A 22,023-nucleotide genomic window follows, 5' to 3' on the forward strand; every position below is an offset into this window, starting at 1 on the left:
ACTGTCTTATTCCCAAACATTTTTTGTAATGTTTATTTTCTTTTTTGAGAGACCGAGAGCATGCATGCAAGCAGGAGCAGGGGAGGAGGGGCAGAGGGAGAGAGAGAGTCCCAAGCAGGCCCCACACTCAGCATGGAGCCCAACTAGGGGCTTAATCCCACCACCATGAGATTGTGACCTGAGCTGAAATCAAGAGTCAGAGGCTTAATGGACTGAGCCACCCAGCTGCCCCAGAACATTTTTATAGCCTCAAAAATAAACCCTATACCCACTAATAGTCACTCTCTAGCCCGTGCAACCATTATTTGTATGGATTTGCTTATTCTGAGCATTTCATGTACAGGCATACTTCAGAGATATTGCGGGTTCAATTACAGATCATTGCAATAAAGCGAACATTGCAGTACTGGTGTCACATGAAATTTTTGGTTTCCTGGTGCATGTAAGAGTTATGTTTACATTATAGTCTAACCATCATCTGAGCTTTCAGGAAATCGTAATCTTTTTGCTGGTGGAGGGTCCTACCTCAATGTTGATGAGTGCTGACCAATGCCGTAGGTGCTGAAGGGTTAGGGTGACTGTGGCAATTTCTTTAAATAAGACAGCAGTGAAGTTTTTGATACATTGGTTGACCCTTCCTTTTCCTTGAACACTTAGAAGCCATCGTAGTGTTAGTAATTGGCCTAATTTTCATATTGTTGTGTCTCAGGGAGTTAGAAGTCCCAAGAAGATGGAGAGAGGTGGGGGAATGGCCAGTAGGTGGAGCAATCATAACACACGCATTTATCAGTTAAGTTCTCCATCTTTTATGGGCACAATTTGTGGTGCACCAAAACAACTACAATAGTAACACCACAGATCACAGATCACCATAACAACTATTATACTATTTAACATTTGAAATATTGTGAGAATTACCAAAACGTGACAGAGTCATAAAGCAAGAAAATGCTGTTGGAAAGAATGGTGCCGATAGACTTGGTCATTGCAGAGCTACCGCAGACTTTCCGTTTGTAAAAAATACAGTATCTGTGAAGCGCAATTAAGTGGAGTATAATGAAATGAGGTAGGCCTAGAAATAGGATCATAAATTTAGGGACTTTTGTGTCTGGCTTCTTTTACTTAGCATAATGTTTTCAAGATTTCTTCATGTTGTAGCATATACCAGTATTTCATTCCTTTTTAAATTGCCAAATAAATTCACTGTATGTATATACCATGTTTTATTTGTTCATTCATCAGTTGATGAACATTTGGGTTGTTTTCAGTTTTTGGTTACTATGGGTGATTCTGTTATGAACATTCTTACACATAAGTTTTTGTGTGGACGTACGTTTTCAGTTCTCTTGGGTATGTATCTAAGAGTGGAATTGCAGGGTCTTACGTATGCTAATTCTATGTTTAACTTTTTGAGGAACTCTAAAACTGTTTTCCAAAGCAACTGCATCATTTTACTTCCCGACAATATACAAGAGTTGCAGTTTCTCCACATTCTCACCAATACTTGCTATTTTCTGTTTTGTTTTATTTTTTTCCTAGCTTATCTTAGTGAGTGTGAAGTGGTATCTTACAGTGGTTTTGATTTGCATCTCCCTAATGACTGTGTTCAGCATCTTTTCATGTGCTTATTGGCCTTCTGTATACCTACTTTGGAGAAGTACTGTTTCAGATCCTTTGCCCACTTTTTAATTGGTTTATTTATCTTTTTATTGTTGAATTGTAAGAGTTCTTTATTCTAGATGTCAGTCCCTTACCAGCTATAAGATTTGAAGATATTATTTCCCTTTCTGTGAGTTCTCTTCATTTTCTCAATGGTATCCTTTGAAGCACAAGAGTTTGTAATTTTGATGCAGTCCGGTTTTGTCTATTTTTTCTTTTGTCACTTGTGCTTTTGGTGTTATGGATACCTATCCCTATGTTTTCTTCTAAGAGTGTATAGTTTTAGCTCTTACATTTAAGTCTGTGACCCATTTGAGTTAAATTTTTGTGTATGGTGTGAAGAAGGGGTCCAGCTTCATACTTTCGTATGAATATCAGCTTGTCTTAGCACCATTCATTAAAAGATTATTCTTTCTCCATTGAATTGTCTGGGCATTCTTGTTGAAAATCAACAGACTATAAATGTAATGGATTATTTCTAGACTCTTAGTTCTGTTCTGTTGATCTGTATGTCTGCCCCCTGTCAGTAACACAGTCTTAATTATTGTAGAGAAGTTGAAGTCTTTCAACTTTCTTTTTTAAATGTTTATTTTCGGGAAAGAGAGTATGCACACACGTGTGCACATATGCAGGGGAGGGACAGAGACAGAGGGAGACAGAGGATCCAAAGCAGGCTATGTGCTGAGAGCAGATAACCCAATACAGGGCTCAAACTCATGAACCATGAGACCGTGACCTGAGCTGAAGTCAGTCACTTAACTGACTGGGCCACCCAGTCACCCCCAACTTTATTATTTCTTAGTATTGTTTTGGCTATTTGGGGTCCTTTGCATTTCCATTTTAAGACCAGCTTGTTAATTTCTGCAAAATGGGCTGAGATTTCAATAGGCATTGAATCTGTAGATCATTTCCAGAGTATTGCTATCTTAATATTTAAGTCTTACAGTCCATTAACATGAGATGTCTTTCTATTTATTTAGGTCTTTAACAGACTTTTTGCTGTTTAGTGTTCAAGCCTTGCACTTCTTTTATTAAATTCATTTTTAAATATTTTATTCCTTTTGATACTACTATAAATGGAGTTGTCTTAATTTTATCTTCATAGTGTTCTTTGCTTGTGTATAGAAATACAAGTTGATTTTTGCATATCGGCCCTATGTCCTACAACCTTGAACTCATCTATTCTCTATTGGTTCTAATAATTTTTTTAATGTTTATTTTGAGAGAGAGTGCAAGCAGGTGAGGGGCAGAGAGAGAGGGAGAGAGAGAATCCTAAGCAGGCTCTGTGCCGCCAGCACAGAGCCCGATACTGGGCTTGATCTCACAAACCGTGAGATTATGACCTGAGCCAAAATCAAGAGTTGGATGCTTAACGGACTGAGCCACCCAGACCCCCTTTAATAATTTTTTTATAATGAACTGCAGGATTTTCTGAATACAATATCATATTATCTGCAAATGGAGATGGTTTTATTTCTTCTTTTCAGATGTGGTTGCCTTTGTTTCTTTTTCTTGCCTAATTGCCCTGGCTAGAACCTCCAGTGTGGTATTGAGTAGAAGCAGTGAAGGTGGACATCTTTGTCTTGTTCCTGATCACTATCTTTTTTTTACATATATCACACGGGTTTTTTGTTTCTCTGATAGAACTTCATGTCTAGCATTTCCTCTTTTTTGTTGTTGTTGTTGTTACTGTTTTTATTGATAAAGGTAGAAGTTTTTTAGGACCAATTGGATTTCATTGAGAAATGAATTGCTTAAGTCATTTGTTCTGTCATTCTTGTATCTGTATAAACTTTATTTGAACATCCTGTGCTTATCAGCAGAGAAAAGTTTATTTCACTGTCCAGAATTTTATCACTATTTATTATCAGGGTCTCCTTGTTCAGCCAGCTTATTGTATAATATTGTAAACATGTCATCATTTGCTATATTTTTTGTGTAATGTTACATGGACTCGAAATAATAAATTTACAAATTATTTTCTTACAGGAGTTGTTAGTTTGTGTTTGGCAAAGAACCTAAATGGTAGATGATAATGACTCTTAGAAAGCAACCTCAGGGCGGGACTCCTGGGTGGCAGGACTTGGTTAAGTGTCTGCCTCTTGATTTTGGCTCAGGTCATGATCTCACGGTTTGTGAGTTCAAGCCCCATGTTGGGCTCTGTGCTGACAGCATGGAGCCTGCTTGGGATTCTCTCTCTCTCTCTCTCTCTCTCTCTGCCTTCCCCTGCTTACATACTCTCTCTGTCTCTCAAAAAATAAATACATAAACATAAAAAAATTTTTTAAAAAAGCAATCTCACCTTGTATTAACATTGCATTTTTTGTTTTTCTTTCTAAAATGTACCACACAGGGGCTCTTGATAAAAATGTGCTGCTTGAATGAGATTCAATTACCAGTGTCCATCTGTCAGATGTTCTGATAGTTAAAAATTGTTTAAGAAGTAAACATAAAGGGCACCTGGGTGGTTCAGTTGGTTGAGCATCTGATTCTTGATTTCGGTTGGGGTCATGATCCGAAGGTTGTGGGATTGAGCCCTGCTTTGGGCTCCACACTCAGCATGGAGCCTGCTGGGGATTTGAGGATTCATTCTCTCTTCTCTCTCTCTCTCTCTCTCTCTCTCTCTCTCTCTCTGCTTCTCTTCCCTGCTTGTGCATACTCTCCCTGTCTCTCTCTTAAAAAAAAAAATGGAGAAAAAAGAAATGTAAAAATCTATTTTGTTTTAATAATTTGTATGCATTTGTTTCTAAAACCAGCTATCCAAATAAAATACTAAGTCCTTTGTGATCTTTATAACTTACAAGGTAATTTACCTTATCATCACTACTGCTAGGAATAGCTCCTGTTTTTTGAGCATCTAGTATGTGCTAGACAGAGTCCTAAGTACTTGAATGCACCATCTCCTCCAGCCTGCTTCAGTCAGGCAGTGTGTGTGAGGCATTATACCGCTTTATCGAGGAGGAAACTGAGGTTCAGGAGTATTAAGTTTCTCAGATAGGATTCCATTTGACTCCAAACCCAGTGCTGTTTTCTTGGTGCTTTTTAGGGTGTATCCAAATAACTGATATTTACTTGGGAAGTATGTATATATTAAATTGGATTTCATTTAAAAAAAATTTTTTTTTCAACGTTTATTTATTTTTGGGACAGAGAGAGACAGAGCATGAACGGGCAAGGGGCAGAGAGAGAGGGAGACACAGAATCGGAAACAGGCTCCAGGCTCCGAGCCATCAGCCCAGAGCCTGACGCAGGGCTCGAACTCACAGACCGTGAGATCGTGACCTGGCTGAAGTCGGACGCTTAACCGACTGCGCCACCCAGGCACCCCGTAAATTGGATTTCATTTAAAACGTTTCCTAGTTTTCCGAATACAAATCCTATTAAAAGTTATGAAAAGAAGTATTTTTTTAAAACATGAATCGAACGTCAGTAGTTTGGGTTAATAACAATCTGAGCAATGTAATTAAAATAATTACTTACTTTTATTTGGGAAAAGAGGAAAAAAAGCCACAAAATATGGATAACCAATGTCAGCATTTTGTCTTTGCCTGTCCACACTGCAAATGAGCATTCATTTTGATAAAGACACTCCTCATTTCCATTTATAATTTTAAAATAGTTTGGTCACTTGGAAGTTCAAGACTATCTCATTATTCTGTTTTCTTTTTTGTTTGTTTAATTTCATTATTCTTAAGGATCAAGTTGCTGGTGAATGTGTTCTAGAAAAACCAGACAGGACCAACCCAGGTTTACAGCCACACAGCTCTGGGTCTGAGCCTTCCCTCTCTCGACAACGACGACAGAAGAAAAGAGAACACCCTGAACACAGTGGGGAAAGGACACAGGTCAGCGGAGATCTCTTTGAAGTAAGTCACTGTGCTGTTGCTTGGGAAATAGACTTTATTTAGAATGACTAACAGTTGCCAAAAAGACACATAAGAAATGCAGGGAACATATGGAGAGGGGTAGCAATGGCAAGATGCTAAATATTAGTTTTCAAATGTCAGTGAGTTGGAAACAGAGTAAAGATCTTATCTTTTCCATCAAAAATGGACAAATCCTCTTGAGAGTTAAAGGAACAGGCTAACAAGAGTATTTCTCTGATCCCTCCTGTGTTATACTGATGAATAGTTTCTCCCTTATCTTCTGCATAGAATCATGTCTACACCTCATTTCTTTCACAAGCACCCTGTCTATAAGCTTCTCAGATGGTAATTCACTTTTGGCAGAGTTTCTTTCCAATAAAATGCAATGTTTTGAAGTTCTTGAGAGCAAATCACTGCCAAATACATAGGAGACTTACTGGTAGGGGAACTTTGGAAATGGTTGTATATGAAACTGATAATTCCCACCTCCCCTTTTTAATTATTTAAGTTCCAAGAGGCTCCTCCTCGACTTTTGCCTTCTCTTCCCACTATTGGAAAAACGGATATCACATTATCACAAAAAGATGCTGAAAATCAAAGTAAAGTGGTCATTGGGTCTACTGTGAGCTGTTCGAGCAGCAGGGAGGTGCCATCATCCAAGGTTTGTTGGAGTGTATATTGGATTTGTTTCAACCTTCTTATAAAACTTTTTGGTTGTAAAAATCCTATATATATTGTGAAGTTTTCTGTTAAAACATCTTAGCCCTGCCTTTTGCCAAACAATGGAGGGGACAAATTTGTGATTCTCAGCAGAAGCTTTCATTGAAATGGACAGATTCTATAGTTCCAGGGATGGTTGCTTCCACTTAATTAAGGAGACCAAAGTAGATTCTGAATGTAGGAAATGCAAAATTTTCCATTTACCTTTCCAAAAATGAGTACTTCCCAGAAATGAGTGTTCTGATCATTCTAGCTAGTAGTTGTAACCAGGATATGACTGGTTTCAAACACGTTCCTTTAAAGGCCTGTGGAAGGCCTGTCCTATAGTGCTGGATGATAATGTCACGCATTCCAGGTGTTCTAAAAATAGTGAGAAGGAATGAAAGTAACGGACTTTCTTTAAAAGGATCGACCATTATCAGCAAGAGAGAGGAGGCGACTAAAGCAGTCACAGGAAGAGGTATTCCCCTCAGGTAAAGTTTTCTCTTTCCTTCATCTATTGGAGGTTGTTGGTATGGCTTATGGATGTAGCATTGGTTCTGATTGTGAGATGTGAAGTATTTTCAGCATCAGTGATCCATCTGGGAAACAGATTTGGGAGAATTTTTAAAATTTCTTGGTAAATCTTTAAAGAAATCAGCATATGCGGCTGTTGGGTCTGGAACTTGTATTATCAGAGGAAAAGGATATTAAAAAGAGAGCAAGAGGGGTTTGAGTGGCATTAACTCCTGGGAGATTTGAGACAGGAAATGGAGTGAGTGTTCAGTTTGTTTCCGTGTTCAGATTCTGCTGGTCAAAGAGTGGTGTCTTCTCAGGAACAGAGAGAGGAAGCTGGGAGAATGGTGCTTCCCTGGGCTGAGGGCTGTGATCATTCTTATCGCTATCATCTAAAAACAGTACTAGCAGTTTCCATTTATTGAATGCTGACTATGTCTCAAGCATTATGGTAAGCGTTTTAAGAGCATTGTCTCATCTCATGTTTACAGTAGCTGTCAAAGGCAAGCAGCATTATCTCCATTTTGCAGCTGAGGAAACTGAGGCTTGGAGGGCTTAAATAGCTTGCCCAGGGTCACAGCACCGGTAGACCTAGAGCTGAGGTTTGAGCTGAGATGTCAGGTACCAGAGTGATGATGAATATGCTGTCTGAGGTACTTCTGGGCTGGCACTTGCTGGGGTATCTTTCATATCCTGTGTAAAGCCCACTTCTTTTGGGGCCAGCCCACTACAAACAACTGCTGGGGTGGTCACTTTTTCAGGCCCTTCAGTGAGGAGAGCTTCTCTGAGTGCATCAGGACCAGGGAAACCACCAGAGGAAGGCCAGCCCACCCCTGGCCGATGGTTGTCTTCTGACTGCTGTGCGGCTCAGGTATATTACATAGTCCTATGGAAAGGGGGGACGTGTCTATATCATCTGGCAAGCCTAATACAGTAAGCCTCATAACTGCCAGCTCCATTTATTTCTGGGACAGAACTGGCTTAAGTTCTGCCTTTTCACTTTTTTTTTTTTTTTTTTTTTTTGAGAGAGAGAGAGAGAGAGAGAAAGTGCTCACAAGGGAGAGGCAGAGGAAGAGAGAATTTTAAGCATGGACATGGAGCCCAACACAGGGCTTGATCTCCCAACTGTGAGATCGTGACCTGAGCTGAAATCAAGAGTCTAATGCTTAACTGACTGAGCCACCCAAGCACCCCACCTTTTCACTCTTGATAAGGAAAAGAACTGGTGAATAATAATTAAGAAGGTTATTTTTGCACCATTAAGGGAATGAGTTTTACAGGTGCTCTTATAAGCAGTTGGTAGGTTAGTTGCTATCTTTCTTTAGGTAGTATTTAAAACAAGACTTTAAACGGCTTCCATTAGGCAACCTTTTGCTTATTCTGCTGTGTAACCAATATACCCACCTACCTGGCCAAATTTTAGTCTCACTTGCTTATTATCTTTGCTCAGTTTCCTGTTTGTGTCAGAGTTCATTACCTTCTCGCCTAGGGAATGATGTAGGGGCAGCACCTAGTGGCTAAATGGGTAATTGCAGGTTTCCAACCCATTTTCACTTTTTTGTATATTGATACCTCAGGAAAAATGATCCATTTTTCTGTACTGCACTTTCTGACATTATTTCTAGGAGCATATAATTATTTTTAAAAACAGAAACTTCTTGTCCTTGAAAGTAAGGAAGATTTGTTTCTTTAACAATATTCTATGAATAAATTGTTTCACTAATTAAGACAGTCTTCTCCATTGTCTAAAGTTTTAAGGTTTGTGTGTAATTAAGTCAAGTACTCCTTTAAAGTATTTTAACAAAGAGTCTCCTATATAAACTGAGGTTGCTTTTATTTATGTGGCATTTTTTCTAGTTTAAAGTTCTTTAGAGCACCAGCCCTCTGCGTGGGAGTTGGAGTACCAGAACTGTTTGTCCACTCGCCTCTGGAAAGAAAATTTATTCATAGCTGAGACTTTCCAGGGCCTTGTAAAATTTCCCCTTAAGATTCTTCACGGTTCACTTGTGTACTTTATAGGTGAACTGGGACATCATTTGGGGAAAGTAACTTCAATTTTTATATCATTAGATTGTCCGGTTAAATTGGATGTAGGTGTGTGTTGTATGTAGACATTGCATCTGAGAGTGTTGCATGCATTACATTCTGGTTGTGTTGTCATGTGGAATTGTGTTTTTCCAAACATTAATAGGAAAGGAAGGTCATCCCCTGTCTCTCTGAGGATGAATTAAGTTCTTCTACAAGTTCAACTGATAAATCAGATGGGGATTCCAAAGAACGGTATGTTCTTATTTTTCTGTCTTCTTTCATAAGCACTTTCTGTTTGAATTAATCCTAAATATATGTTTGTCATAGTGTTCAGACCTGCAGTGCTGTCATCGATAACATTATAAATGGGTTTTGGTACATGTTAGAGCTAAAAATAATCTCTTCTAATGAACACATCTGATTTCATTCAGAATTCTTTTAGAATGTCTTTCAAGATCTATGGGTTTATAATTTTCATCAGATCCATAAAAATTTTGGCTGTTACTTCTTCAAAATTTTTTTGGATCCCTTTTTGCCTTCTTGAGGATTTTAATTACCTATATATTAGATTGTTTAAAGTTGTCCCACAGCTCACTGATGGTGTTCATGTGTTTTAGACTTTTTTCTGTTTCATTTTTCATAGATTCTACTGCCATATCTTTGAGTTCACTAGTGTTTTCTTCTACAGTGTCTAGTTTGCTAATCTTATCTCATGTATTTAACATAGTGTACTTTTAATTTCTAGGAGTTCTATTTGGGTCTTTTTATATCTTCCATGCCTCTCCTTAAGATGTTAATGCTTTCCTCTACCTTGGACATACGGAATATATTTATAATAACTACTTAAGTGTCCTTATCAACTAATTCTATCACTTGTGTCACTTTTGGGTCTGTTTCTATTAACTGATTTTTTTCTCTTAATAAAGGTGTGCTATTTTCCTGCTTCTTTGCATGTTTGATACTTTTGGCTGGATGTCAGACATTGTCAATTTTATCTCATTGGGAGCTGGTATTTTTGTATTGCTTGATATTCTTGAACTTTGTACATGGCTGTAATTAAGTTACTTGCAAATAGTTGGGCAGAATTTATACATAGAACCTGGAGCTTCTTTCTGGCTCTTTCCTTTCTAAAATTTCACTCTCTAGTGGCTATGATTGAACTTTGTCCTTTGTCTCTGCAGGCCAGAAAGACTGTGGGTTTTCTTTTGTACTTTAGCTGCCTATGGCCCTTAGGCTAAAAGGTGTTGACACCCCTACAGAACCTGCATACAGGTTTTGTATATGCTCCATTGTCTTCACATACTTGAGTTTTAATTTTGTTGGGTTTATACTTATTATTTACAGAAGGGTCTGTCTGTAAGAGCTTACTTGCCTATTTAGAAGAACTTCCTGAAGGTTGTTTTGCATCTAATTTTTTGATGAAAAATTCTCATAAAGCCAATGAAATCACAAGGGGACTTATTTTCTCCCCCCACTTCCCCCCAGGAAAGGTCATACAAATGAAATGAGTGACTTGGTCCAACTGATGACTCAGACCCTAAAATTAGACCCTAAGGAGAGCTGTGAAGATCTCCTCGTTCCAGATCCAGTGTCAGAATTTAAACTTCATCGGAAGTATCGAGATACGCTGATACTTCATGGGAAAGTTGCAGAAGAGGCTGAGGAACTCCATTTTAAAGAGCTACCCTCTGGTGATCAGTTTATTCTTTTACAGCAAACTGGAAAGCATGTTTATTGGAGAAATGTGTCACACCAAGAAGCTAATGCTCCCAAAATGTTTTTGCTTTTTTTAATTATTTTCTTTCAATAACTCCATAAAAGGCATATCTTGTTTTATGCAATAGTTGTGTTCCTGAAAAGTTGCATGCAAATTGTTTTTAAAAAATAAATATAAATAAAATGCATGTTTGGATTTTTCATGTGGCTTTTCTTCAAATTAGATAGCTGTGGATTTAGGTTTAAGAGGTTGGTAACGATACATGAAGTGTAAGTTCATGTATACATTTGTAATCATTAAAAATACATGAAGTGCTTAAACCAAGCTCTTGTCAAAGTGAAAAAAATCTTAACATGACAAGATTTTTACAAAAACATGTTCTTGTTGCAGTGAAGTGTTTATTTTTCCCTATCTTTGTTATTTCTTTTTAGCTATCATGCCAGGTTCTGAAAAGATCAGAAGAATAGTTGAAGTCTTGAGAGCTGATGTAATCCAGGGCCTGGGAATTCAACTTTTGGAGCAGGTGTATGATCTTTTGGAAGAGGAGGATGAAGTGGAGAGAGAGGTGAGTGTCCCATCAGCCTAATGTGTCAACTGCTTGTGCGATGGAATTCTTTTTAACAGACTTTTGAAATTATCCATTTCACACATTTAAAGCATACAATTCAGTGGTTTTTAGTATGTTCACAGAATTGTACAGCCATTACCACAGCTGATGTTAGAACATTTAATACCTCCAAAAGAGAGCCTGTATCGTCACACTCCATTGTCCCCAAGCCCTCCACCCCTAAGCAGCCACTGATATTTCTGTGTCTGTAGATTTGCCTTTTCTGGACATTTCATTTAAATGGAATCATACAAAACATGTGGTCTTTTGTGATTGGCTTCTCTCAGCATAATGTTTTCAAGATTCATCCATGTTGTAGCATATATCAGATACTTCATTGTTTTATATGGTCAAATGCTATTTATTCCATTCTGTAGCTATCCCACATTTTGATTATCTGTTCATCAGCTGATGGACACTTAGGTTTCCACTTTTTGGCTATTATGAGTAATGCTGCTGTGAACATTTGTGTACAAGTTTTTGTGTGGACATAGGTTTTCATTTTTCTTGGGTATGCATCTAGGAGTGGAAATTGCTAAATCATATGGAAAGTCTGCGTTTAACGTTTTGAAGAACTGCCAGACTCTTTTCCAAAGCAGCTGCACTATTTTACGTTCCTACCAGCAATGTATGAGGGTTCTAATTTCTCCACATTCTTGTCAACTCTTGTTAGTGTCATCATTTTGATTACAGCCATCCTAGCGGGTAGGAATCCCTAGCTGGGATTTTTATTAGAATGATATAGGATCTTGCTCTAAATAAATTCTAGTTTTGGGGCATCTGGGTGGCTCAGTCAGTTAAGCATCTGAAACTTGATTTCGGCTCAGGTAATTTCGCGGTTTATGTGATTGAGCTCCACATCGGGCTCTGGTCTGCGCTAACAGCATGAAGCCTCCTTAGGTTCTCTACCCCCACTGTTTCTATACTGCCTTTTATCCTCTATGCATTTGTCTGTAGTTTTCTGTGTATATACACATCCATCACATCCATATATGTATCATAGGCTTTTTTTGTTTTGTTTTAAAGCCCAAATAGAATTAGACTGTACACAGTTTTGTAACATGTAATTTTTACATAATGGTACAACTGAGCTTAGAAGCATAGTCAGCTTCTTGTGGTAACAATCACTTGATCGATCCTGTGCTTTTGAGGCCTTTGCTCTTTTCCTACTGTCGCAGGGCTATTTCCTGATTGAGATGACACTCACTTTGGGTCATGTAGGTTATTCTCCAGTGAGTCAACTGCATTACATCACACCTGCATAAGAAAACTTTCAGAGTAGGGGTGTCTGGGTGGCTTAGTTGGTTAAGCATCCGACTTCGGCTCGGGTCATGATCTCGCTGTCCATGAGTTCAAGCCCCGTGTTGGGCTCTGTGCTGACAGCTTGGAGCCTGGAGCCTGCTTCAGATTCTGTGTCTCCCTCTCTGCCCCTCCCCTACACATGCTCTGTCTTTCAGAAATAAATAAATGTTAAAAAAATTAAAAAACAGAAAATTTTCAGAGTAGTAGAAGTGCCTGAACAAACATTCTTTTGACTAGCTTTATTTTTAAATATTTGTATTTCTAGTTGTTTGGTGATAATAATAGCAATGACAATAAAGCCTTAAATTCCTAGAAATACAGTTGCTTCTCCACCAATTTATTTATGTTGTTTTTGATGCATTATCTTATTTTATCCAGACACTACTCTGAACACACATGGTCCAAGAACACTCAAATAATAAACCAAATATAAACAGATGTTAAAGATTGGTCTTCATGGGGCGCCTGGGTGGCTCAGTCAGTTGGGCAGCCGACTTCGGCTCAGGTCATGATCTCGTGGTCCGTGAGTTCGAGCCCCGCGTTGGGCTCTGTGCTGACAGCTCAGAGCCTAGAGCCTGTTTCGGATTCTGTGTCTCTCTCCCTCTGACCCTCCCCCCGTTCATGCTCTGTCTCTCTCTGTCTCAAAAATAAATAAACGTCAAAAAAAATTTTTTTTAAAGATTGGTCTTCAAACATTATAGCCAACGATGCCATGCTTACCTATGATCTCATTGACATAAAACCACATCCACACCACAATCCCTATCAAAATAACACCAGCATTCTTCACAGAGCTAGAACAAACAATTCTAAAATTTGCATGGAACCAGGAAAGACTCTGAATAGCCAATGTAATGTTGAAAAGGAAAACCAAAGCTGGAGGCATCACAATTCCGGACTTCAAGCTGTATTGCAAAGCTGTAATCATCAAGACAGTATGGTACTGGCACAAAAACAGACACACAGGTCAATGGGAACAGAATAGAGAACCCAGAAATGGACCCACAATTGTATGGCCAACTAATCTTGGACAAAGCAGTAAAGAATATCCAGTGGGAAAAAGACAGTCTCTTTAACAAATGGTGTTGGGAAGACTGGACAATGACTTAGCAGAAGAATGAACCTGGACCACGTTCTTAGACCATACACAAAAATAAACTGAAAATGGATGAAAGACCTAAACGTAAGACAGGAAGCTATCAAAATCCTAGAGGAGAAAACAGGCAACAACTTCTTTGACCTTGGCTGTAGCAGCTTCTTACTTGACATGTCCCTGGAGGCAAGGGAAACACAAGCAAAAATGAACTATTGGGACCTTATCAAGATAAAAAGCTGCACAGCAAAGGAAACAATCGGCAAAACTAAAAGGCACCCACCAGAATGGGAGAAGATATTTGCAAATGACATATCAAATAAAGGGTTAGTATCCAAAATCTTAAACTCAACATCCAAGAACAAGATAATCCAGTGAAGAAATGAACAAAAGACACAAATAGACTTTTTTCCAAAGAAGACATCCAGATGGCTAACAGACACATGAAAAGATGCTCAATATCATTCATCATCAGGGAGATACAAATCAAAACCACAATGAGATACCACCTCACACTGGTCAGAGTGGCTAACATTAACAACTCAGACAACAAGATATTGGTGAAGATACTGGTGAGGATGTGGAGAAAGAGGAACCCTTTGGCACTGCTGGTGCGAATGCAGAGTGGTACAACCACTCTGGAAAACAGTATGGACATTCCTCAAAAACTTAAAAATAGAACAACCCTAAACTCAGCAATTGCACTGCTAGGTATTTACCCAAAGGATACAAAATGCTGATTCAGAGGGGCACACGCACCCCAATATTTATAGCAGTGCTATCGACAATAGCCAAAGTATGGAAAGAGCCCAAATGTCCGCCGACTGATGAATGGATAAAGAAGATGTGGTATATACAATGGAATATTACTTGGTGATGAAAAAGAATGAAATCTTGCCATTTGCAACAATGTGGATGGAACTAAAGTGTATTATGCTAAACAAAGTAAGTCAGAGAAAGGAATATATCATGTCACTCATGTGGAATTTAAGAAACAAAACAGATGAACATAGGGGAAGGGAAGCATAAATAATATAAAAACAGAGAGGGAGGCATACCATAAAAGACTCAAATATAGAGAACAAAGTAAGGGTTGCTGGTGGGGTATTGCGGGGGATGGGCTAAATGGGTGATGGGCATTAAGAGGGCACTTGTTGGGATGAGCACTGGGTGTTATATGTGATGAATCACTAAATTCTATTCCTGAAATCATTATTACCCTATATGTTAACTAACTGGATTTAAATAAATTAAAAACAACACAACACGTCCACACCTCAGTGTCTACCACTCTAGTCTATTCAGCAGAGCTTCCTTGACTGTGAGCTGTTGGAAGCTGTCAGTTTAGCACTCTTGACTTTTTTTCAAGCTCTGAATAGCAGTAGGGATCTCAGCAAAGACTGGTGGGAGGAACTAGCTCAACCTCAGCATAGTGCCAAAATGTGGCCAATCAGTGCTTCGAGTAAGTCACAGCAGCACTGGAGCCTTGTCTGCAGGGTTATGAACAAACTGGGCCATTGCTCTGGACAGCCACTGAATGTCACTTCTCCAGCAATTTAATACTAGATGACTTTGTTGTGTTGTTATAAATTTTTATTTTAAAATAATTTTAGACTAACAGTTGCAAAAATAGTATAAAGAATTCCTGAATACTCATATATATTCCCTAATATTACTATTCTACCACTTTTGCTTCATTATTCTTTTTTTCCATATGTATAATTATTTTTCTGTCCATTTGTGAGAATGTTGTGGACATGATGTCCCTCCACCCCTGAATTCTTCATTTTATTTCCTAGGAACAAGAATATGTCCTTATATAACCATAGCACAGTGATCAGATTCAGAAAATTAACACTGATATAATACCATTATCTAATCTACAGATGTTATTTAAATGTCATGAGTTGTCACACTGATATCCTTTATAGCAAAAGAAAAAAAATCATTCTGTTCTAGGATTCAGTTGATTCAACTCAATTGGTTTTTTTTGTTTGTTTGGTTTTTTTGTTTTTGTTTTTTTCAACGTTTATTTATTTTTGGGACAGAGAGAGACAGAGCATGAACGGGGGAGGGGCAGAGAGAGAGGGAGACACAGAATCGGAAACAGGCTCCAGGCTCTGAGCCATCAGCCCAGAGCCTGACGCGGGGCTCGAACTCACAGACCGCGAGATCGTGACCTGGCTGAAGTTGGACACTTAACCGACTGCGCCACCCAGGCGCCCAACTCAATTGTGATTAAATAAAGGATTACTTTTTTTAATAGCTTTATTAAGATATAATTCACATACCATGCAATTCACCCACTAAAGTATATACTTCAGGGGCACCTGGGTAGCTCAGTTGGTTAAGCGTCAGACTTTGGCTCAGGTTATGATCGCACAGTTCATGAGTTTGAGCCCCACACTGGGCTCTCTGCTGTCAGTGCAGAGCCTGCTTCAGATCCTCTGTCCCCCTCTCTCCCTGCCCCTTCCCTGCTTTCATTCTCTCTCTCTCTCTCTCTCTCTCTGTCAAAAATAAGTAAATGTTAAAAATTTTTTTCAATGTGCACTTCAGTGGTTTTTAATATATTCACAAATACATATATCACTACAGTCAATTTTAAATATTTTTGTCTCCTTAAAAAGAAACCTTGTACTTTTAGCTATTGACCCTCTATCTTCTCTTCCTTCCAATCCTAAGGAACCCCTAAATCTGCCTTCTCTCTGTATAGATTTGCCTTTCTGGACATTTCATTTAATAGAATCATATAAAATATATAGTTTTTTGTGACTTTTTTCACTTAGCATAATGTCTTCAAGGTTCATGTGTACAGGAACATTTATCAGTACCTCATTCCAACTGAATAGTGTTCTGTTGTGTGGATATGCCACATTTTGTTTAATTTTTTTTATGAGTTGTTGGACATTTGGATTGTTTCCACCTTTTGCCTATTGTGACTAAATCTGATATAAACACTGGTGTGCAGGCTTCAGTGTGGATTCAGTTCCCTTGGATGTATAATTAGGAGTGGAATTGCTGGGTCACATGGTAACTCTTCATTTAAATGTTTGAGGAACTTCCAGACTGTGTTTTTTGTTTGTTTTTAATGCTTATCTATTTTTGAGAGAGAGAGAGCATGAGCAGGGGAGGGGCGGAGAAAGACAGAGACACAGAATTCGAAGCAGGCTCCAGGCTCTGAGCTGTCAGCACAAAGCCTGATGCGGGGCTCGAACACATGGACCGTGAGATCATGACCTGAGCTGAAGTCGAATGCTTAACTGAGTCACCCACGTGCCCCAATTCCAGACTGCTTTCTAAAGCAACTGCATCATTTTATATTTCTACCACCAGTGTAAGAGGGTTCTGATTTCTCCCCATCTTAGTCAACACTTGTTATTATCTGACCTTTGGTTTATAGCCATCCTAGCAGGTGTGAAGTAGTATTTATTGTGGTTTGGTTTTGCATTTCCCAGATTGCAACTGATGTTGAGCATCTTTTCATATATTACTTTGCATTTGTATATTTTCTTTGGAGGTATGTCTACTTAGGTTCTTTGCCTATTTTTAAATTGAGTTATTTGTATTTTAATTAATGAGTTATAGGAATTCTCTATATATTCTAGATACAAGTCATATTATCAAATACATGATCTGTGTATATTTTTCCCATTCTGTGGGAATGGGAGAATGTCTTTTTACTTTCTTGATAGTGTTCTTTGAAGCACAAAAATGTTCATTTTTGATGAAGTCCAATTTATTTTTATTTTTATTTCTTAATGTTTATTTATTTTTGAGAGATGGAGAGAGACAGTACGTGAACAGGGAAGGGGCAGAGAGAGAGGGAGACATGGAATCTGAAACAGGCTCCAGGCTCTGAGCTGTCAGCACAGAGCCCAACGTGGGGCTCAAACTCACAAACCGCGAGATCATGACCTGAGCTGAAGCTGGATACTCAACCGACTGAGCCACCCAGGCACCCCTATTTTTCTTTTGCTACTTGTGTTTTTGGTGTCATCAAAGAATCCTTTGCCAAATCCAAGATCATGTAGGTTTACCTCTATGTTTTCTTCTAAAAGGTTTATAGTTTTAATCTGTGTATTTAGGTCTTTGATGTATTTTGAGTTAATTTTTGTATATTGTATGCAGTAAAGGTCCATCTTCATTCTTATGTATGTGGCTATCTTGTTGTCTGACCTCCATTTCTTGGAAAGACTGTTCCGCCCCCTGGTCAAAAAAGAAACAAGTTGACCATATACACTTGGGCTTATTTTTAGACTCTCAATTCTGCTCCTTTAATCTGTGTCTGCCCTTATGCCAGTACCATACAGTCTTGTTAACTGTTGATTTGTAGTAAGTTTTGAAATCAAGATAGATGAATCCTCCAACTTGGTTATTTTTCAAAATTGTTCTGGCTAAGTCAGAGTGGCCAAAATGAACAAATCAGGAGAGTATAGATGCTAGAGAGGATGTGGAGAAACGGGAACCCTCCTGCACTGTTGGTGGGAATGCAAACTGGTACAGCCACTCTGGAAAACAGTGTAGAGGTTCCTCAAAAAATTAAAAATAGACCTACCCTATGACCCAGCAATAGCACTGCTAGGAATTTACCCAAGGGATACAGGAGTGCTGATGCATAGGGGCACTTGTACCCCAATGTTTATAGCAGCACTCTCAACAATAGCCAAATTATGGAAAGAGCCTAAATGTCCATCAACTGATGAATGGATAAAGAAATTGTGGTTTATATACAAAATGGCGTACTACGTGGCAGTGAGAAAGAATGAAATATGGCCCTTTGTAGCAACGTGGATGGAACTGGAGAGTGTTATGCTCAGTGAAATAAGCCATACAGAGAAAGACAGACACCATATGTGTTCACTCTTATGTGGATCCTGAGAAACTTAACAGAAACCCATGGGGGAGGGGAAGGAAAAAAAAAAGAGGTTAGAGTGGGAGAGAGCCAAAGCATAAGAGACTCTTAGAAACTGAGAACAAACTGAGGGTTGATGGGGGGTGGGAGGGAGGGGAGGTGGGTGATGGGTATTGAGGAGGGCACCTTTTGGGATGAGCACTGGGTGTTGTATGGAAACCAATTTGACAATAAATTTCATATATTGAAAAAAACAAAAACCAAAATTGTTCTGGCTATTCTGGGTCCCTTATAATTCTATGAATGCTAGAATTTGCTTGTCAATTTCTTCAAAGAGGCCAGCTGGGATTCTTATAGGCATTGCATTGAACCTGCAGATTAGTTTATATAGAGTATTACCATCTTAACAGAGTTAAGACTTCCAGTTCATAAACATGAGGTGATTTTATGTTTATTAAATTTTAGATCTAAATTTCTTTAAACAATGTTTTATAGTTTTCAGAGCATAAGTTTTATACCTCTCGTTAAATTTATTCCTGAGTATTTTATTCTTTTTGATCTTAATGGAATTTTCTTATATTTATTTGGGATTGTTTACTGCAAATGCACAGAAATAAATTTGATTTTGGAAATCTTGACCTTGTGTCCTGCAACCTTGCTTAACTTGTTTATTGGGTTTAATACTTTTTTTTTTTTTTTTTGTGCACTCCTTGGAATCTTCTCTATATAATATCACATCATCTGTGAATAGAGTTAGTTTTACTTTATAGTCTGGATGTCTTTTACTTCTTTTTCTTGCCTCATTGCCCTGGCTAAAACCTCCAGTACAGCATTGAGTAGAAGTGGTACAAGTGGAGGTCCTTGACTTGTTTCTGATCTAGGAAAGAAAGCATCCAGTCTTTCACCATTAGTTGACTGTGTGTTTTTATAGATACCACTTATCAGCTTGAAGAAGGTCCTTTCTCTTCCTGGTTTGTTGAGTGTTTGTTTTTTTTGTTTTGTTTTGTTTTTTTAATCATGAAAAGGTATTAGGTTTGTCAGATGCTTTTTATTTCAATGATCATATGGTTTTTGTTTTTAATTCTGTTGATAGGGTGTGTAACATTATTGATTTGGGGATGTTAAACCATCCTTGCATTCCTGAGATAAACCTCATTTGGTCATACTACTACTTCTATGTTACTGGAGTCATGTTTCTAGTATTTTGTTGAAGATTCTTTTGTCATATTCTTACCAGATATTGGTCTTTAGTTTTCTGTGATGTCTTTGGTTGTGTTATCAGGGTAATAATGGCTTCATAGAATGAGTTGGGGAATGTTCCCTCACCTTCTGTTTTTTGAAAGACTTAGTGAGTAATTGGTATTCTTATTTTTTTGTTGTTTATTTGAGAGAGAGTTCATTAAAAAAAAATTTTTTTTTTAACGTTTCTTTTTGAGAGAGACAGAGAAACAGAGTGCGAGCGGGAGAGGGGCAGAGAGAAGGGGAGACACAGAATCTGAAGCAGGCTCCAGTCTCGGAGCTGTCAACACAGAGCCTGGTGCGGGGCTTGAACTCAGAAACTATGAGATCATGACCTGAGCTGAAGTCGGACACTCAATGGAGCCACCCAGGAGCCCCTAGAGAGTTCATTTTTCTAAGATTCTGCATATAAGTGAGATCATACAGTTTTTGTATTTCTCTGTTTGACTTATTTCACTTAGAATAATGCCTTCAAGTTTCATTGATGTTGTTGCAAATGGCACTGTTTTTTTCTCCCTCACTTTTAAAGGACATTTTTGCCAGATAAAAGATTCTTGGTTGACAGTTGGGTTTTTGTGTTGTGTTGTTGTTTCACTTTGAAAATACTGCACTACTGTCTTCCGCCCTCCAAAGCTTCTGATGAGAAATCTGATATCATATTGGAGATCCCTTGTATGTGATAAGTTGCTCCTTTATTGCTGCTTTCAAGATTCTCCCTTTCTCTTCAGCTTTCAACAGTTTGATTATAATGTGTCTGGGTAAGAACTGTTTGTTTCATCCTAGAGTTCATTGAACTTTCGGATGTTTATATTCATGTCTTTGTTAAAACTTCATACATCTTGGCTATTATGTCTTCAAATCTCTCTTTCTCTTTCTTCCCCTTCTGGGACTCTCACTATACATATATATATCTGTCTCTTCAAATCCCCTGAAAGTTGCATCAGCTGGAGGGGGAGAGGTTTGTAACTGTCACTGAGGGCTGCAACAATGGTTGCCTGCTTCTGTGTTTGCAACTCTGTGAGCAGAAGAAGCAATCATCCGTCAGTACACAGACCCCCAGGACTTGGAGGACAAGTTCTTATTGCCTACCCTGGCTCCACAAGCTGTGTGCAGACTGCTCCAGGATCATCTGCCCACCCAGCTGCCTGCTACCAGGCTTGGGGGTGCTAGGAACTGAAATTGACTGAAATTAACCACAATTTACCAGCCTTCCCCTAGAAGTTACAAGTCTTTAATAGACTGCAGAGGTCCAATATAGTTACATCAGGCATTTTGTCAGGGAAGTTTTTGTCCATGTGAGGAGAAGTCCTGGTGCTTTCTCCTCTGCCCGCTTTCATACATATTGTGTAATTACTTTTTAAAAAATTTTTAGTTTTTTTTTATTTTTGAGAGAAACACAGAGTGTGAGTGGAGGAGGGGCAGAGAGAGGGAGACACAATCCAAAGCACGTTTCAGGCTCTGAGTTGTCAGCATAGAGCCTGATGCTGGGCTGGAACTCCCAAACTGCAAGATCATGACCGGAGCCAAAGTCTGACGCTTAACCGACTGAGCCAACCAGGCACCCTGTATTGTATAATTATTTTAAAATCAGTTCCGAGAAGAAAGGAAAAACAATATGCAATATATTAGGTTTTATTTTCGTAATTACTCTGAGGTGTCATCTGAAATTGGCCCCTGGTAGGAGGAGGGCAGAGAGAGGGGGAAGGAAGAGGCAAACACTCCACGTTGGTAGGTGGCAGTTTTGATAAGGAAGGGAACTTACATATGAGGCTTGTCTTGGGCAGCCACAGGATGAGTAGATCTCCACACCTACCTGCCAAATCTCAGAAGTTCATATATATATGTATATATATATATACATATATATATATATATGTATATATATATATATATATATATGTTATATTAACTGAGTTCAATCACATATACTGTCCAGATGGTCTCAACACCACATCACTATCTCAAGGCTAAGCCCTTGGGCAGCCTTTGGGAGTAGGGAAGGCAAATGGAATGTACATTCCAAGGACAGGAGAGGATGGGAACCTCTAGTTGCCAGGATTAGGTTCACAAGTGAACCAGAGGTCACATCCTCTCCATAACCTCCCCTCAAAGTAGTGCTTTTATGTTTCCATGTGAATTAAAATTGTTGTCTAGGGTCTTTTTGATTTCAGCTTGATAAACTACCTTTAGTAGTAGTTCTTTCTTTTTTTTTTTTTTTTAAGTTTTTTAATGTTTATTCATTTTTGAAAGACAGACACAGAGCAAGAGGGGGCGGGGCAGAGAGAGAGGGAGACACAGAATCTGAAGCAGGCTCCAGGCTCCGAGCTGTCAGGCAGAGCCTGACGCAGGGCTTGAACCCATGAACCATGAGATCATGACTGAGCTGAAGTTGGATGCCTAACCAAGTGAGCCACCCAGGCAACCCTGCCTTTAGTAGTTCTTGTA

At 38.7% G+C, this 22,023-nt stretch overlaps 1 protein-coding gene across 7 annotated transcripts in view; it reads left to right on the forward strand.

The window, feature by feature from the left end:
- Positions 1-22,023, forward strand: part of NEK4 (NIMA related kinase 4) — a 51,269-nt gene that overhangs the window by 11,424 nt on the left and 17,822 nt on the right. For 6 of the 7 annotated variants that reach the window (XM_040454862.1, XM_040454860.1, XM_040454861.1 and 3 more), the window contains 7 exons: positions 5,355-5,525; positions 6,034-6,186; positions 6,652-6,718; positions 7,502-7,611; positions 8,932-9,020; positions 10,254-10,459; positions 10,917-11,050. In XM_040454862.1, coding sequence (XP_040310796.1) covers positions 5,355-5,525; positions 6,034-6,186; positions 6,652-6,718; positions 7,502-7,611; positions 8,932-9,020; positions 10,254-10,459; positions 10,917-11,050 — 930 coding nt within the window. Of the gene's footprint in view, positions 1-5,354; positions 5,526-6,033; positions 6,187-6,651; positions 6,719-7,501; positions 7,612-8,931; positions 9,021-10,253; positions 10,460-10,916; positions 11,051-12,270; positions 12,427-22,023 lie in introns of those variants that run through there. The other variant, XM_040454859.1, reaches the window with a different exon arrangement.

Source organism: Herpailurus yagouaroundi, unplaced genomic scaffold (assembly GCF_014898765.1).
Source record: "Herpailurus yagouaroundi ecotype Mexico unplaced genomic scaffold, PumYag 213, whole genome shotgun sequence".
NCBI classification, from domain to species: Eukaryota; Metazoa; Chordata; class Mammalia; order Carnivora; family Felidae; genus Herpailurus; species Herpailurus yagouaroundi.